This window comes from Myotis daubentonii, chromosome 1 (assembly GCF_963259705.1).
Source record: "Myotis daubentonii chromosome 1, mMyoDau2.1, whole genome shotgun sequence".
In the NCBI taxonomy this organism is placed as follows: Eukaryota; Metazoa; Chordata; class Mammalia; order Chiroptera; family Vespertilionidae; genus Myotis; species Myotis daubentonii.
In genome coordinates this window covers 13,408,899-13,428,116 of record NC_081840.1, presented here as the reverse complement: position 1 = coordinate 13,428,116, position 19,218 = coordinate 13,408,899, and the positions used below count along the sequence as shown (strand labels likewise).

At 41.3% G+C, this 19,218-nt stretch overlaps 1 protein-coding gene across 4 annotated transcripts in view; it reads left to right on the top strand.

Annotated features, from left to right (window-relative positions):
- The window catches only part of FLRT2 (fibronectin leucine rich transmembrane protein 2), a 100,390-nt gene extending 83,272 nt beyond the window's left edge, over positions 1 to 17,118 (top strand). For all 4 annotated transcript variants that reach the window (XM_059688843.1, XM_059688853.1, XM_059688862.1 and 1 more), the window contains exon 2: positions 9,252 to 17,118. In XM_059688843.1, coding sequence (XP_059544826.1) covers positions 9,694 to 11,676 — 1,983 coding nt within the window. In that variant the 5' untranslated portion in view covers positions 9,252 to 9,693 and the 3' untranslated portion in view covers positions 11,677 to 17,118. The remainder of the gene's footprint in view (positions 1 to 9,251) is intronic.
- The last annotated feature ends 2,100 nt before the right edge of the window (positions 17,119 to 19,218 follow it).

Sequence of the window (19,218 nt, the reverse complement as noted above, 5' to 3'; positions counted from 1 at the left end):
GCATGTTTGAACTGTAGAGTGGAAGATGGAAGAAGAAATCTTTCAGACTTTTTGAAGTTAAGTTCTCTTATGGAATTTCCTGGACACTGTCTTCTGTGGAGCTAAAGCAGATCTAGCAACATTTCCCCTAAAATTTCTGTTTAGTGGATTACTGATGCCACTTTCTACAGGTTTTTTTCCTTTGAAATTCAAGGAACTCATGATACCTATGATGTCTCATCCTTAGTGGTTAGTATACATACATAAGGTGGCCATATGTTGGGCACTTGGTGAATAGGTTCACCTTCAACAGCTTTTTCCACAATGGCTACACAAAAAGACTTTCTCAAGCTATAGAATGTAGTGGCAGAGAACTTGGGACTCTGACACTGAGGTAAGCAAGGACACCTTGTTGCCTGTCTTGCTACCATCCTGTAAGTACTTGTCAAGTCTTTTAGACACTCCTGATCTTTGGCACTGCGGTGCTGCCCTTTGGCTAGGCAGCCAGGCCACAGGTTCCCCACTCCCTGCGGTGGTTTGGGGAGAGTGGATAATGGGTACCTACCCAATTACCCTTCACCTATACACAAGTCCAGCTTGGAAGTGTTACCCAGTGTCAGAAAACTGCTGGTTTTATAAATTTAAAGAGTGGGGAAGGGCCTTCATTTTTACAGAGAAGTAAGTGTTGGTTTTAATACCATTATAATTAACAGCATTCATAACATCCCACCTGAAGCTAGTATTTTCTTACAGGACATTTATAATACCATTCTCTACCCAAACCACCTATATAGCTTCGGGTAATTTATTTTATTTATGTGGACTTGATTCAAGCTTGATATACATATTTCTTATGTTGTTGTGGAAGTAAATGAAACGAAACATTAAAATGATTTGGGAATTAAAAAGAGATTTATGCAAAGAGTTATTTGATCTGGCATGGAGCTCTTTTCAATACTAGGAGCGGTGCCATGGTTATCTTTCTAGTAACTAGTCTATGCCTGGCAGGGAGTGGGGATGCCCCCAAGTATTTGCTGGGCTGTACTTGGTGCTGCCAGACCACATTGTGGGTTTTTTCCCCATTCTGGGTATCACATATCAAGAAAAATATTACCAGTGAAGGTTTTACCATTGCAAAGAGTCTGAAGGATGTGGAAGAAACAGAACTTTTACACAGGAAAGGAGAAGATTTCAGAGACCCAATAAGCATCTCCACATATTTGCAGGGATAATGGGTGGGAAGGTGTATGTGTGTATCTCCAAAGGAAAGAACTGTGATCCAAACAGCAAATGAAAGGTAGAGGACAGTAAAATTTGATGGATTCAAACGAACCAACTCTCTACCATATTAGAGACAAAAGCTCTGGAACAAGAGGCTTTTGTTACTTTTTTTTTTTTTTATTGAGGTAAACTTAGTATAGAACATTACATAAATTCAGGGGTACAGCATGTAATTGGACATCATATGAACTATAAATTAATCACCACCAAGAGTCTATTTTCCATTTCACCTTATAATTGACTCTGTTCACTCATTTTGTCCCTTTCCCAGCCAGCACTATTCCCCTCTAGTAACCATCAATGTTCTCTTTACCCATGAGTTTGGTTTGGTTTGGTTTTAGATTCTGCATATGAGTAAAATCATATGGTATTTGTCTCTTTCTGATTTCTTTACTCAGCATAATGCCTTCAAGGTCCATCCTCGTTGTTAACAATGGCAAGATTTCATTCTTTTTTATGGCTGAGTAGTATTCCATTATTGTTATAATTGCTTTTGAAGCAGGACTGATCAGCACATAATTAGTTTATGTTTTCCACAGGTTAGGTAATATTCTAAGTGCTTTATAACCTTACAATTGCTTAAACAGTGAGAGATTAATACGATCACTTTCTCCACTTTACATATGAGGTCACTGGGGCATAGGGAGGTACAGCAAGGTACTCAGGTTAGCATAGCTGATAAGTGGGGAAGCTGTTCGGGTCGTTCATTATACCGTCTGTACCTCTCTTACATGACAATTTATTGAGTTTACTTAATCCCTACTTGGCACTCTTAGTTACTTTATATGCATTATAACTAGTCTTCCCAACAATTTTATAAGCATGGCTTATTATCCTCTCTTGAGATGAAAAAAGTGAGATTCAGGGAGGTTAAGTCAAGGGCCCATTCTCATGCTATTCATGAGTGGCTGAGCTGTGATCAAAGCTGAATTCTGACTCTCAGCCCTTTGTTCTGTATCTTCCTCTCACATGTTGGTTTGATCCAGAAGAGAGAAAGACCAGTTTTCTCGATGTCCTGAAAGCAATTTCTGATAGTGAGTGTCTGGTTAGTGGAACCTTAAAGTGGCTAATCATCAGACCCAAATGGGGAAAGTTGATAAAATGTACATGCCTAGTCTTTGGAGACCTATCAAACCAGAATCTGCAGGGGTGTGACCCAGAAATCTTCAATTTTCATTATCTTCCCCTAGTATTTTGGATGACTCTTGGGGTTGGGGAATCGCTGGATCCGATGCTGGGAAAAATCTCTCACAAAGATGAGAGTCTAAGAAATTATCTCTTTTTCATGCTTGAAACAGGAGGTGCTCAGTATCTGTTTCTTTGAGGAAATGAATGTATGAATAAATGAACTTTAATGAACTCTTTGAAATGGTTTCAAAGTATGTAGATTAACCGTAGTGGGTTCATTCTTTATGGACCATGTACTTTTTTTCTTTCCTTTAATTCAATTGCTGCTGTCTCAATAAAGTTCTTCTGTGTTAGTGTTTGTTCACCATTGGGTTTACCGAAGACTCTAAAGGCTCAGTCTGTAGTTTAGATTACACAGATTTTAATGGACCCAAGGAATGGTCAGTGGGAACTCCCTAGTGGATTGCGAGATTTAGAGCAGCCTGTGGCAGTGATGAATGTGTCTTCAAAGTTTATGCATTTGAATTTGTAACATTGGTTGCTTGTTCTAAGCTTATCCCTATTATTTGAACCAACTGCATTGGAAATCTTGGGAGAACAACTCTTCAAATGTGTTAGAAAGTTTTATGCTTGCCGGGAGAATAGCTTTTTTTTTTTTTTTTCTGGTCAAATTTTAATGTTTTCAATTCTAGATGGACCGGAGCCAGGAAATTGTCAACTGTTTAAATAAAGTGTTTCCTTTCTTGCCTTCCCTCCTTCTCTCTTCCCTTCTTTCTCTCTCTTTGTCTTAGCAAAGAAAAATATTTGCCTAATGAGAAACTCTAAGGGGCTTGGTTGAGGTTCAGTGAATGAGATGGAAAAGTGATTTCAAGTGAGGGGGTGACTATTGTTATATTTTTCCTCCAAATTCCTCTGCTAATCCCCACATCTTGGCCAACTAACTATAGCGCTCTCCTGATTGTCGTACACACAGTATTTATAACCTATCCTCCGGAATGTGGAAATGTGCGCAAGATCTAAAATTGCTTTAGTGTTTCCAGATTGCAGCAGAGACATTTGTAGTGTAGGGAGGCCTGTGGATCCTGCACCTGCGTGTGTCTGATTTTAAGCACAAACTGCCTAACTCCAGAAGCTCTGAGTCCCACGTACGGTAGGAAACCTCTAGGAGAATCCCTCTCCGTGTGAGCTTTTGCATTTGTACCGCATCGCACACACTGTGCTGTCTGGTCACAATCCAGCCAATGCTGAAACCATTAAGATTTTATTAGCTTTGTCCTGGTATCATCATATTACGCCATCGCCAGTGCTTATGGACAGTTCCTATGTTCTGAACTATGATTTTTATGGCCTGAGTTTATTAAGCGCTCCTGGAATAGAGGCTCCTGGAATTAATTAAAAAGAAATCTTCTTAGGCAGCACTAGGAGGGAAACACTTTGCAGAACACTTTTCCATGATTTGTGTCCTTAGAGTCTAAGTTCCCAGGAAAAGAGTTAAAGTAGCTGGAAGAACTGCTGTTCTCCGACGGATTGGCAGGGCCAGGTCTTGCTGTTCTCCAGAGAGCGGTGGTTGCGCGTTGATTTACACCCAGGTTTTTGCAACTGTGTTTTCTGCTTTTAAATACAAATTTATGTTTTTACCTAGCGCCTTCCATGGAGCCAGTCCTCGTAATCTCCAGTTTCCTGGAGGGGAAACATAGTCAATGCAGCATTCAAACAAATAGGAAAGGCAAAAAAGAAACACCACCCCTTTGGCTCTCAATCTTTGAAATCCATCCTGTGAAGCAGAATCTTTTTATTCCCAGCCGTAGAGACTTACAAAGGAAATGGCTAGTGATTATGAAACATGGGCTCGTTTATGACCTTCTAGAAACTGGACTACCTCAGTGAGGAGCAGACAGAGTTGGGGCATAGGGCTGTGCAGTCCAAGTTTTCTTCTTTTTCTCAGCTGGGCTGAATGTTGCCTCTTGACCAACATTACAACCAGCTTGTATCCATACGCAGAACTTCTGGAATCCTACCTTGCTTGCAGCTTCTTATCTTTCAGGTTGTCACATAGATGATCCTTCTCCATCAGTGTTTTGCCTGATAACCCATGGGATAGGTTACTGCTCTTTACACAGTACCATAATTCCCAGATGCCCCAAAGTTGGTGCTCTTTACGCAGTACCGTAATTCCCTGCTTATCCAGTATTCTCCAGTCACTAAACTTTAAGCCTCACAAAGACCACATCAGCTCTGCAAAAGGCTGTACCTCAGTTTAGTGCCCAGTAAATATTGGTTGAGGAAATGAATGAAAAACATACAGCGTTTTCAGTATGTGTGGCAAGGAGCATTTTTAGGTTTTGTTCATTAGAAACTGACCTTTAATTTTCTCTGTAAAATCAGAATAATAATGTCAACCTTTTCAGGGTCTCAGATGAGGGGGCAGATCAATGTTTCTCAACTTGGGGAGATATGCATCCAGGGGGACATTTATGTGGCAATGTCTGGAGACCTGTTTGGGTGATTATGGCAGCTCCATAATCAAAGAATTATAGGGCTCAACATGTCAGTAGTTCTGAGGTTGAGAAATCCTGGGGTAAGTGAATGGGCACAGATGGTGGCAGGTCAAAGGTGATTTTATTTGGTTTTATATATTGGAGCTTACCTCTTTGGATAGTACCAATAATAAGTACACAGAGAATAACAGTTTGTAATTATTATGTTTTTGCGATGTGTCAGGCACTATATAAGCTTTTCACAATATTATCAAACTTAATCCTTTCAAGAATGCTGTGAGTTAGAAACTCATTTCTCTTATGGGGAGACTGAGACTTAAAAGGTTAATTTATCCAAAGTCCTATGGCCACTGAGGGTCAGAGGTAGGATAGGAACTCAGGGCCCTGTCTGTTGGCTATTGCTCTGTACAACTTTCTCTGTAATTACAGTCTCCAGCTCGAGGTCTAACAAGATTTCTGTCTTCAATATTCAGCAGGAATCAGAGCTGAAAATATAGAGGAAATTTTAGCCTACTGAAATTCAAAAAATGTCTTTTTCTATGTGGTCGTGATTTTACACTTGAGCTACTTTGCATGAAGACACAGTATATTGACTGACATAATATGAAGGCTGTTGTTGATCCAAGGATGAGAAAAATATCTACCGTGCACTGTTATTTTGTGGGGTTCCCAGGAAGCTCCGCGAAAACCCTGAGAATTTGTTGTTACTCCAAATTGCACTTGTCATAGCTGATCAGAATATTGTGATCTAGATTGGACTTTTCTCCTAGGAAGGTGGATACACAGTAACTGTTTGCCCTGCAATCCGGTGAGGAGCCCTCCTCAGTACCGAATCCTCTTCTTATGCAATTAGAAAAGAAGCACTCCTGATAGCATATACCTGCAAGGGCGCAAGGCCTGGGCAGAGGGTCTTACTCTCTTCCTGCAGAGGGCACAGCTCAGGCAGGTGGAAGATTTACAATTTGGGTACATAATGAGAGTCCCCAGGTCCAGTCCTGAGCACTGCGTTCACTCCCAGTGATTATTGCCTAGAGAAGCTGTTAGCTGAGGAACTTTCCAAGTCAATTCTGTCACCCTCAAGAATTGGTTTATTGTTTCTCAGGCCCTAAAATCTTGGCAAGTCATCACAGTTGAGCATCTACTGTTTTTTTATGTAGGAACTTACGTAGAGCCCCTAGAGCACCTGTTTTCCCCCCTTAGGAAAAGTTTTATTCACTGTGGGTTACTATCACGCTTGGAAGCTTCCTGTGGAGGACTCAAAAAGAGACTAGATTTTATTCTTTCAGTCTCCATTTCCTCTCTCCTTTGAAGAGTAAATGCTAATAGCACTGCAGTTTTTTGTTCTTCAATAAATCATTCAAGTAGAGTCCTGATTACAAATGACTCAGACCAGACATAGAGCTTGTCAGTCAGATAAACACTCTTCAAAAATCTGCTGAGGCCAGGTGACATATGTCGTCATTGCACTGGCCCACCTATAAAATGTCATTTGCATGTCAGATGTAATTTGAGTCTATCTCTTGGGGACAGAAGTGGTTAGTAAGCCTTATGCCTTTACTTTTCTCAAAAGAGTCATTTGACATCATGGGTTTACACTCATTCTGCATGTAATAAATTAAAACTGAATGAGTAAATGAGATGGCACTGTGTGTAGGACAGTGCTTCTCAGATCTTAATGCACACACCCGAGGCTCTCACTAACATGTAGGTCAAGGTTATGGTCCTGGACCAAGGATCATACTTGAGTAGCAGGCTATTGGGGAACATTGAGATGGTTTGAAAATTTGAAACCTAAGCTAAAGAAGGCACCAAGCGTATGGCATTAAACTCATTTTTCTTATAATACAACCCTTAGTTGTATTATAAATTATTCTTTAAGCATGGAGGGATTTTTTTAAAATATAGTTTATTGATTTTTTACAGAGAGGAAGGGAAAGGGATAGGGAGTTAGAAACATTGATGAGAGAGAAGCATTGATCAGCTGCCTCCTGCACACCCCCTACTGGGGATGTGCCTGCAACCAAGGTACATGCCCTTAACCGGAATTGAACCTGGGATCCTTTAGTCCCCAGGCCGACGCTCTATCCAATGAGCCAAGCTGGCTTGCACAACCAATGAAGGATTTTACTAGAGGGATGGCTCCCGATCAGTGACAAACCATATATCTGTAAGTTTAACAAATTAAATAATGTTTGACACATCCATCTGTTTATGCCTAGAAAGAGATTCCCTTTTTTTTTTTTTTTTTTTTTTTTTTTTTTAAGAAAAGGTTTCTGAACAATAAGTAATCAATTTGACCATTTTGGTCATGAAAGGCATTTTTAGATGGTTCACCATTTTTTAAATTGTAGAAGACATTTACAATATCCTTGACACTTCAATAGCACTTACAATGGTGTGTGTTTTCTTTTAATTATCTTTCTAAAGATAGCTAAGGGAACAATTTCAAATTGTTCCTCCGTGCGTTTTGATATAGGGTATTTCAATCTCTGGATATTGGTGAGAATTAAGAGACTCATAGCTTTCCATGTCCTGTCATGTTAGCTTATCCTACAGGAAAATCAAATCTGGCACCTTTCAATTAGCTCCTTTACCGCTCTAATCTCAAAACAGATGAGACACGTCCAGGAGCATGAAGGCACGATTGCTACCTGTGTGTTGCCTTCACTTCCGCAACTGTGTCTTCTCTCGTGTCAAAGTTTACTGAAAGTCCTTCTCTAAAAGCAGGAAAAACTCACAGGTGGGAAGAAGTTCTGCTGTTGAAAAATAATGTATTCCCAATCATGAGCTCTGCAACCCTCTAAGGCAGCGGTTCTCAACCTGTGAGTTGCCAACCTGTGAGTCCAGACCCCTTTGGGGGTCGAACAACCCTTTCACAGGGGTCTCCTAAGACCATTGGAAAACACATATATAATTACATATTGTTTTTGTGATTAATCACTATGCTTTATGTTTAATTGTAACAATGAAAATACATTCTGCATACCAGATATTTACATTACGATTCATAACTGTAGCAAAATTACAGTTATGAAGTAGCAACGAAAATAATTTTATGGTTGGGTCACAACATGAGAAACTGTATTAAAGCGTCGCGGCATTAGTAAGGTTGAGAACCACTGCTCTAAGGAATCACAGTGGCATATCTCATCTATACCTGGAGGTCCCAAAAGAGGATAAGCGAAAATGTGACAAACCATATATCCGTAAGTTTAGCAAATTAAATAATGGAGTTTGGTCATTCGGTCATTCTACTTGGTAACTCGAATGTAAGCTATTTTGGAGAAAGACAAAGGATGAGAGGAGGCAAGAAATGGGGAAGAAATGTCTTTTCTCTGCCGTCACTCATTTCGTTGGCACCTTATGTTTATAGTGCTTCATCATGGTATCAGATCAAAAGGCTGCATCTTTAGCCTGGCCATGGTGGCTCAGTGGTTGAATGTCAACCTATGAACCAGAAGGTCATGGTTCGATTCCCAGTTGGGGCACATGCCTGGATTTTGCGCTCGATCCCTAGGAGGGGCCATGCAGGAAGCAGCCAATCAATGATTCTCTCTCATCGTTGATGTTTCTATCTTTCTCTCCGTCTCTGAAATCAATAAAAAATTATATATATATATATATATATATATATATATATATATATATATATCCTATATAATAAAGAGCTAATATGCTAATTAACAGAACAGCCGAACGACCTTCCAGACGACCTTCTGGACAAAGCCAGGGCTGCCAGGGCCCACAGAGGTAGCTGTGGCTACAGGAGCCAAAACTCTTGCACGAATTTCCTGCATTGGGCCTTTAGTGTATATGTATGTGTGTGTATATATATATATATATATATATATATATATATATATATATATGCTGCATTTTTTAAAATGACTTTGTCAGTCCCTATTTTGCATTGGTTTATTTATAACTCAAAAGGGTTTCACATTGCTTTTCCTTAAATCTTATTAGTTCCTTGTTCACTTGTCTCATCTTGAAATAAGACTTGGACCAGTTGGATTTGTAGGTGACCTCCATATTTAATTCAGTGGGTTCAGCAGTGTGCCTATCTATTTTGATATGCAAATAGGTACTGAAGAGAAGGTGCTGATTGGGATTGTAAAACACACAATATGATCATCTGTAGCAAGAGGTAACAGTATGATTTTGTTTGGAAGATAATTGAGTCATTTTCATTTCTTGAATACCTTTGCAACTAAATCGTTGTTACTTAAAGTATCACTTAATGCCAATCACCTGCCTCTAGTCATTTAGTCCCAATTACATTATTCTTGAAAGGCGTACAATCAGGTCAACACTTCTTCCATTACTTCCCTTAACTGACTTTTTCTCTCTGCTTTCCTACAACAGGTTGCAGATCGAGCTTAACCGAGAAGGTCTTAGGCTGACTAACGCTGCCCGGAACTACAACCGGAGAAGGGTCTTCCGCCTGCCCAGCTGGGCCCCTATTGAGCGCTCATAACTCGGCTTCCTTTGTTGCCTGTGCAGAAAATTATTTTTTGGAGCATCTGTACAGAAAATTTTCTCTATTGAAGTTTTTTTTTTCCTTTCTTTTCGTTTTTTTTTTTTGTTGTTGTTGTTGTTTTTTTTGCACATGGAGGACAATAGTAAGGAGGGCACCACAGGCTCATAAGAACAGAGGCCGCAGGAAGATCCTTCCAGTGTGGGCCTTTGGGACTTTCCCTCTGGCTGGATTTCTGGACTTCGACAGATCCCATCCAATCATTTTGGATTTGCTTTTTTTCATCTTTTTCTTTTGCCCAGCGCATTATTTTATTTCTGGACTTCAGAAATGGGCCTGCAGACCACACAGTGGCCCAGCCACGGGGCCTTCCTCCTGAAATCTTGGCTTCTCATTTCCCTGGGGCTCTACTCGCAAGTGTCCAAACTCCTGGCGTGCCCCAGCGTGTGCCGCTGCGACCGGAACTTCGTCTACTGCAACGAGCGAAGCTTGACCTCAGTGCCTCTTGGGATCCCGGAGGGCGTAACCGTACTCTACCTCCACAACAACCAAATCAATAACGCGGGGTTCCCTGCAGAACTGCACAACGTCCAGTCGGTGCACACGGTCTACCTGTACGGCAACCAACTGGATGAGTTCCCCATGAACCTTCCCAAGAACGTCCGCGTCCTCCACCTGCAGGAGAACAACATTCAGACCATCTCGCGGGTGGCTCTCGCCCAGCTCCTGAAGCTAGAAGAGCTCCACCTGGATGACAACTCCATCTCCACGGTGGGGGTGGAAGACGGGGCCTTCCGGGAGGCCATCAGCCTCAAGCTGCTGTTTCTCTCCAAGAACCACCTGAGCAGTGTCCCCGTCGGGCTCCCCGTGGACTTGCAGGAGCTGCGAGTGGATGAGAACCGGATCGCTGTCATCTCAGACATGGCCTTTCAGAACCTCACGAGCTTGGAGCGCCTCATTGTGGACGGGAACCTCCTGACCAACAAGGGCATCGCCGAGGGCACCTTCAGCCATCTCACCAAGCTCAAGGAGTTCTCCATGGTGAGGAACTCGCTCTCCCACCCCCCGCCCGATCTCCCAGGGACGCATCTGCTCCGGCTGTATCTGCAGGACAACCAGATCAACCACATCCCCCTGACCGCCTTCGCCAACCTCCGCAAGCTGGAGCGCCTGGATATCTCCAACAACCAGCTGCGCGCGTTGACCCAAGGGGTCTTCGACAACCTCGCCAACCTGAAGCAGCTGACGGCGCGGAATAACCCTTGGTTCTGTGATTGCAGCATTAAGTGGGTCACCGAGTGGCTCAAATACATCCCTTCCTCCCTCAACGTGCGCGGCTTCATGTGCCAAGGCCCCGAGCAGGTCCGGGGGATGGCCGTCAGGGAGCTGAATATGAATCTTCTGTCGTGCCCCACCACGACCCCGGGCCTGCCTGTCTTCACCCCAGCGCCCAGCACTGCGGCTCCGACCACTGAGCCGCCCACTCCCGCCGTCCCCACCCCTGGCAAAAGCCACCCGCCTCCGACTCCGACCACCTCCAGACTCCCCACGATCCCCGACTGGGATGGCAGAGAAAGAGGGACCCCGCCTCTTGCGGAGCGGATCCAGCTGTCCGTGCATTTTGTGAACGACACTTCCATTCAAGTGAGCTGGCTGTCTCTCTTCGCGGTGATGGCCTACAAACTCACGTGGGTGAAAATGGGCCACAGTTTAGTCGGGGGCATCGTCCAGGAGCGCATCGTCAGTGGGGAGAAGCAGCATCTGAGCCTGGTCAACTTGGAGCCCAGATCCACCTACCGGATCTGCCTGGTGCCCCTGGATGCTTTTAACTACCGGGCCGTGGAGGACACCATTTGCTCGGAGGTCACCACCCACGCCTCGTATTTGAACAACGGCAGCAACACTGCCTCCAGCCACGAGCAGACGACGCCCCACAGCCTGGGCTCCCCGTTCCTGCTGGCGGGCCTGATCGGGGGCGCCGTGATCTTTGTGCTCGTGGTCTTGCTCAGCGTGTTTTGCTGGCACATGCACAAAAAGGGGCGCTACACGTCCCAGAAGTGGAAATACAACCGCGGCCGGCGGAAAGATGACTACTGCGAGGCGGGCACCAAGAAGGACAACTCCATCCTGGAGATGACGGAAACCAGCTTTCAGATCGTCTCCTTAAATAACGATCAGCTCCTTAAAGGAGATTTCAGACTGCAGCCCATTTACACCCCAAACGGGGGCATTAATTACACAGACTGCCACATCCCCAACAACATGCGATACTGCAACAGCAGTGTGCCAGACCTGGAGCACTGCCACACGTGACGGCCCAGGGCCAGCGTCACGCCGGCACCCGGGGACACTTCCGGGAACACACACGTGTGCGCGCATAGAGACACGCAGATTACATTTGATAAATGTTACTCAGATGCATTTGTGCATTTGAATACTCTGTAATTTATACGGTGTACTATATAATGGGATTTAAAAAAAAAGTGCTATCTTTTCTATTTCAAGTTAATTACAGACGGTTTTGTAACTCTTTGCTTTTTAAATCTTACAAAATATATATATAGTTGCTGAAGTACTGTACAGGGTTGTACAAAGAGAACCCAACGCCAAGGCGAGAGAACCGGTGATTCTTCCTTCCGATGCACATTCACCACTTTGCTGTTGACGCTGTCAGGATCCATTCCTTTTCCTAGAGCTGGTGGTCAGATGAAAGGGGCCATGAAAATGGACTCATCGGGGTAGGAGAAATAATAGGGGTCAAAGGATGGCCCAGATATCTTCATGCTATTTCTATACTTCCTGGTCTGGAAGAAAAGTTAAAAAAAAAAAGCCAAAATATAAGAAAGGAGGTAGTTACCCTGATTTGACCCAAAGCAGGAAATGGAGAGAGCATCACCAGGAAGTCAGTTCCTGTGAGATAAGTTAACCCAAACTGGCGGCATCAAGAAAATGAGGCGAGTTTTGAACAGACCCTCAAACCTGGGGGTTGGTGTTCTGACCAGGAATTTATAAAAAATCACTCCTCGTGCTTCCCTGGTCTTATGTGATAACAGAGTTAGAGACCCGAGTCGGATTCCACTCATCTTCGGGGACAGGTACGATGTCCCAGCAAGAAAATTCCCTTTAGAAGTGTTACTATTCAAACTATATGTCAGGTTGAATCACATTCAACAGAGATATATTCTAGAATACTTTTTTTAGAAGAGGCTAATAAAAATAATGGGAAGATTATATTGAATGGAATTATTTTTGATAATGAGAATTATTTGGTAGAGTCACTGCAGCTATGTCAACATGATATTGAGACAAACAAGGGGTCATCAGTGTTTGGAATATACTAAAACAACTCAGTATTTAAAAAGTATTGATACTTTTCAGACAACAGCAAGAGATCAGTGGTTCTGCTATACTGTCAACTGCCTCTGTTAGTATCATGTTGAAATAGCTTGAATTAATACCTTTAACCCCTCGCAAATTCTTGTCTTCCAATCACCTCACATATATTTTAATAATTAGCTATTTATGCTCTTTGTTTTTCTCCCCACTCTAGTCAAAATTTAAAAGAAAGTTATGGATGCCAGTCTTGGTTTCACAAAATATCCATATACACTTTAAAATGCATACTAATTTTCACTGCTAATAATTCTGTAAGGACACATCAAAACTGACCAAAAAATACATTTTTTTTAAAAAAAAGCAATATTGAGTTTTCTCCTTGGGTTGACTTTGATTCTGTCCCATTTTGAAATTTTATTTATTCCTTTTCAATCTCAGATGTTCCTCTTCTTTGGGGATTGGAGAGGGGTAATCAATCTTATATTAACATGATAACAGATGAAAAATGAACAAGTTGGAGAGCCAAGATTTTTTTCCCCTAATTTTGGCAGGGCTGGGCACAGAACAGAGGGCATAGAGAAGAGAGGGATGTTCGTGCTTCAATCTGGACCATTTTGAGGCAATGTCCATCTTCAGAAAGCATATATAATTTCTTCCTTTCCATCTTTTAGATTTAGAAGGGCTATAGATCTCATATATTTTCTAAAAAAATATACCCTTGGAAAATTCTTTTCAAAGTCAAATTTAGGCATTTCACTCTGTGTTGCATATTTTCTCTACCACTGGCCATTATTTTAGGGACCCATAAAGTTAATGTCACAATCATTTTGTGCTTGTGCTCACTCACACACACACTCTCTCTCTGTCACTCACTTTTAACAAAATAGAACTGTGATGTGTCTTCTTTGTAAGTTTAGGTATAAAATGCTATGCAAGTTTTTCTTTATAGTAAGAGCTTTATTTTCTTTAATAATATAGCCCCAACTTATATGTTTTAACCTTCCTTGTCCCTCAGAATAAGCAGAAAACATAACTGATGATATCATGTTCTAGATACAAGAATTGAAACTGTGTAGTCAGTTGAGCTGAAATTAACTATGAATTAATTGAATTAATTCTACAGTGATTTTGATTTCCATTTTAGTTGATTAGCTAGTGAGTTTTGGCTGTTGCTTTTCTAGAGCTAGGTCCACACAGTGAAGGGATAAGACAATCTGTGCAGGTGATCAGTAAAGCAGTGAACCATCTAAACTTCAGGACAATGACATGGGGTTTTGTGTATTCAACTGGATAATTCACTTCCACCACCCTCTTCACCTTGGCTGTGTAGATAAAACTATGTGTTCAAATGATGGTACTTTGACCTTTGAGGTTGTTTTTCCTTTTATTCACAGAATAATCACTCTTATTTATTTGTGTTGTGTGTCTAACCCCAGTGGGGTATTTGGCTGCTAAAATGATTCACTCTGGGCCAAGGTTGGAGAGGTTCTTTAACATCTTATGGGATTCACAGAATTATTTGGGGCTTACGTGGTCTACTGGGGACTAGTCATGTGAAATGGTCAGGATGATCGCAAAAGGTTTCTTTGCTAGAAGATGCTCCTGAAGAGAGAGAATCTGGTTACATCTTGTAGTGCAACATGACAAAGATGGCTAAAATGAAAATCAGTCTCGGTTTGTAATCACATAACCGAGGCGCTCACCTACACCAAGATGAGAAACACATCGTGGGATTTGTAATGTGGTAGGTGTTTTAGGAAAACTGGTAAACAACCATCAGTGGTGGATTATGCTTTGATGTATTTGGGCCTGTTTTGCTGGCATCGTTATGTATTCTGAGATGTTTAGCTGAGAGTCAAAGTTGAAGGTGCAGGCCAAGACCATGAGCAAAGCCATACCCACTGGCTTATAAAGAGCTTGATGCTGTCTGACCAAGTGAGATGATTTCAGAGAGTAGGCCACCAACATGCAGAGGAAATTCTCAAAGGAATAGGCATAGTCATGATCATAGAGATATTACTGACCATCAGTCATGCCCAGGGTCGTCATTAATACCGCCTGTTTAAGGAAATGTGTTTGATCCTGGTGGGACCCTGGGCTTTCCTCAAAACTATCAGATGCATTAGTGGCCCATCACATGGGACAGTCACGGGCAGAGACTGGACTGTATTCCCCTCATTCTCCCCTGTGAGAAAATATTACAATTTCTAATTACCTGGATGTTGGTTGAAAATACATTAGAATTTCCCTTCCTGATGTTAAAAAAAAAAGGTGTAATGTGACCAGTCTGGTAAGAAGTATTAATGAAGTAGCTAATATTACAGGTCCATTTCCTACCAGTGCAGATCGTAATGGTCTCAGACATTTCACAGGAGTCAGGACTTCCCCACGGAGGACATGCTCTTCATGTGAGCAGAGCATCCATTCCAAACACAGGGAGCAGATGTGGTCCTTGACCAGCGAACCGCAGCTGCAGAGCCCATTGCAAACTTTGACAGTGAAGTGGTTACTTTCCATTGACTTCTTTGTTCATAACACCTTTCTCTAACTCTTAACAAGGAGACATTACGTTTCACTTTAGAAGGTGAGAATAACTTTGCTCATGACTTACTTTTCCAGCTGCCTGAGAAAGCAAAGCAGGAAAGAGTGCCCAATTGGGAAAGAGATATATACACAGAACAAACAAAAGACCCCTTCCAATCCTCAATCTTGTCAACCCTTGCCTGAGGCTCTTATTTTTAACTCAAAGTTCTAATATAGAAAGCTGTCATTTATATCCTTCTCTGATGTCTTCAGCAGGATAGAAAGACAGTACTGGTGATGGGGATGCTTGTCACTTGAGTGTGGGGAGAAAGTTTTGTACACGTATGACACTGTTGTTATAACACACCAATTATGTCATTTTGCTAAGCGCCTCGTTTTTCTAGCAGCACACCCTCCAGAAGAGCACAATGCAAGGCCATCGCAACAGGCATTTTTACACAAGTGTAAAACACGTGTGTGCACACACACATACACGCTGGGGCATTTGTAGAGAGATGAGATGTCAGATTTATAACCTCGCGGAGGCAAGATGAAGGCGTTGCCACTGTGTGTCCCTCAGAGGACCTGTATATCTTCACTGAAAGTTAACCCTGATGATGTGTTATTGTTTGAATCATATGTTGATTTGCTTCTGGTTTGTGTTTCATGTGTTCTTTCTGACAAGGGACTGCAAGGGGCTGGAAGATTCTGCATCGCTCACCCTCTGAGACCTATCATGTCGCACACTTTGTTAACTACAAATTCACTCTACACTATACAGTACCTTGTTGATATATTCAGTAAAGGCTTATTTTAAAAGAAAACCACATTGTGTTTATCTGAGTAAGTTTATTGGGTTACAGCCAATGCTTGTCAATGGTAGAGAAACGAGGGATGGTTCTAGATCATACAGGAAGCGGGCAGGAATGAAGGAGGGAATAGGATTTTTGTTCTCTTCTACCTTGAAGACAGCGTTGGTGTTTTAAGATCATTTCACTCTTTTCATGTAGGGGTTTTACATGAAATCTTCATGTTCTCTTCTATTTCTTAAATTGCGTGTTCCTAAAAATGTCTTTAAAATGTAAACACATATTTTGAACATATTTTGTATTTGTGAAGCCTATGTCTTTTAGCATATAGGTAAACACCAATGTAGTTATCTAATCAGAGTAGTCTTTTCCCTTATACATTATTGGCTTTAAATGTCAATTTTCTTTAAGAATTCTTTTGGTTTTCTACTTCAGAATTTTTTTATCGCTCATCTACCTATACTTTTAATTAGCACTCATGGAAAAATATCTATCCATATGCCCAAATTTGAATCTGGATTAATCTCATGATCTTCCAGGCCCCGACCCCTTTTTCTAAGTCCCCTCTTGGCCATTTCACTAACAATATATTAGAGTTTAAATCAGGAAATAAAATCACGACACTTCAGTTTACTAGTATTAATTATTTGTAGAATTTCTGTTGGAAAAATAACTATGAAAGGCAGTGGTAATGAGTGATTCATATTAAGTTTGGGAGATTTCATTCAAAATAATGTTCATGTGTTTCGGGTTACTTCTATCAAGAGTTACAGACCTTGTTCTAAGAAGACCAGATCCTTAGTTGAGGAATATCATTCATTCAAAAAAGTTTATTAAACTTTTGCTCTTTCCAGGCACTGGGCTGTGTTTAGAGGTCTCATAGGCGACTAAAATACAGCCTTAGCCAAATCAAATATACCTTCTACTCCAGAATGTTCCTAAAGAAATATGTTTGCTCATTCAATGTATTTACTCCTCATCTACTTTATACAAAGGATTATGTTAGGTTATAGAGGGGATCAGAGAAAAGTATGACCCTACTGCTAAGGAGATCACAGATCATGTAATAAACTCATGTTCTCACTCATTCTAGTGTCTGAGAGCCTATGTAATAACACTCATTAAACTCAACAAAGTATCTAAGGTAACAAAAGAGACATATGTACATGTCGGTAAATTTAATGACACATCTCTGTCATATATTAGATGATCTTGGTGTTTAATAGATGAAACAAAGTGATCGTACATGGATAAAGTCAGAACTCAATTTTAATTAATTTTTTCAAATTTATACCAAGCACTTTAAAAATGTAAGAATTATATTTGATAATTACACATGCAACCTCTTAAACTTCCACTGAGTGCCAGAATGGAAATCAAACTAAAATAATAATAATAGCACCCCAAAATTGTTGAGCATCACTGTATATGTAAGACTGCATTCCAAGTGCTTTGATAGAGGTGATTGCGTTTTGTCTTTTACTCTGTAAGGTGTATTCTATTATTAATTTTTTCAGATTTTAAGACTCAGCTTGCTGAAAATGGCAGAGTCAGGAATTAACCCCAAGCATGACTCTATGGACTTTCAACTGTTTTCTTGCCTCTTAATAAATTGACTAGCCTTAACAGTGACTAGCCTTTAGGACAAATTTGTAGTTGATGTTTTAGACTTTTGATAATGGAGGTATTATCTCTTCACTCTGGATGCATATATTAAATAGTGTTTGTGACAAATCAAGGGAAAATTTTTATAAACCTCAAAATATCTATGTTTTTGAACTTCCTTGGTAGTCCATCCCCATATTTTAAAAGAAATTCTGTTTTTGTGATTATGTGATGGCTGCACATTTATCTGATTTGAAAGCTTCAAATGGAATCAGATATGTCTACACCCACAGGGCGAGCTGAGCAAACTATTAAAAGGATGTGAGTCAGGTTATTTTTAGTAATAAATTCATTTTATACTGGAGAGGTTGCTCTAAGTATTTTGTAGATCTTGCTGAAGATGCTCACATGTCAGAATCTATTAGGGCATTAGCAAAATAGTTTTTGGATTTATGCTGTTTTCATAGCACAAATGGAGAATGTATGCTTTAGAGGATATTACACAAGCTTTATATTCACCAGTCATATGAACATTAGAGATAAAGCATTTTTTTTTGATAAAGCATTCTTAATGTCATACTCCAAACCAGATGTCATTTTAGCACATGCACCAGCTGATAATTCCATGTATCCATTCCCTTGGTATAAAGTCTAAACTAGATAAAAATTTCAATCTACCCTTCGGAGGATTCTTATCATTTCAGTGACATCTTAAAACTCCATATTGGGTCAATCTTTTCCTAATCAAATACTGTGCTAGCCCAGAGTCTACACAACGCCTTGGCTTGGGTAGCATGGGCCTTTGTTAGTCTAGTTTTGTTTCCATTCAGTAAATATTTGCTGAGGCCAGGTACGTTTTGTTGCCGAAGAGCCTGTTTTCCAGGAGAGCTAACTGGACCATCAATCTCTCCAGGCCCTAGCCAGTTTGACTCAGTGGATAGAGCGTCAGCCTGAAGACTGAAGGGTCCCAGGTTCGATTCCGGTCAAGGGCATATACCTCGGTTGCAGGCTCCTTCCAGGCCTGGGCCCTGGTTGGGGCACGTGCAGGAGGCAACCAATCGATGTGTTTCTCTTACATCCATATCCTAGGCTGTTGCTGCCATCTTGCCCTCTTTGAGCGCTCACCCTCCAACATTTAGTCAGCCAACCGTCATAGCCCAGCACTTACTAGTACATGCTCTCTCACATGTGTTTGCCTCTCTGTTTCCTAACTCTATCATGGCTAAGACCCTTCCTCCAGTCTGTGACCAGGTGAACTGAATGCCTGATTGTGACACTGTCTTACTTTAAAAAATATTTGTGTCACATTTATGTCAAAGCACACATTTCTCTCTGGCATTTCTACAAGTATTTCTTCCTCAGTCATTGTGTGCTTTATTTTTTAAAATATATTTTTATTGATTTCATAGAGGAAGAGAGAGGGATAGAAACATCAATGATGAGAGAGAATCATTGATCAGCTACCTTGTGCATGCCCCCTACTGGGGATTGAGCCTGCAACCCGGGCATGTGCCCTTGACAGGAATGGACCCGTGACCTCCTGGTTCATAGGTCCATGCTCACTCACTGAACCGCAGCAGCC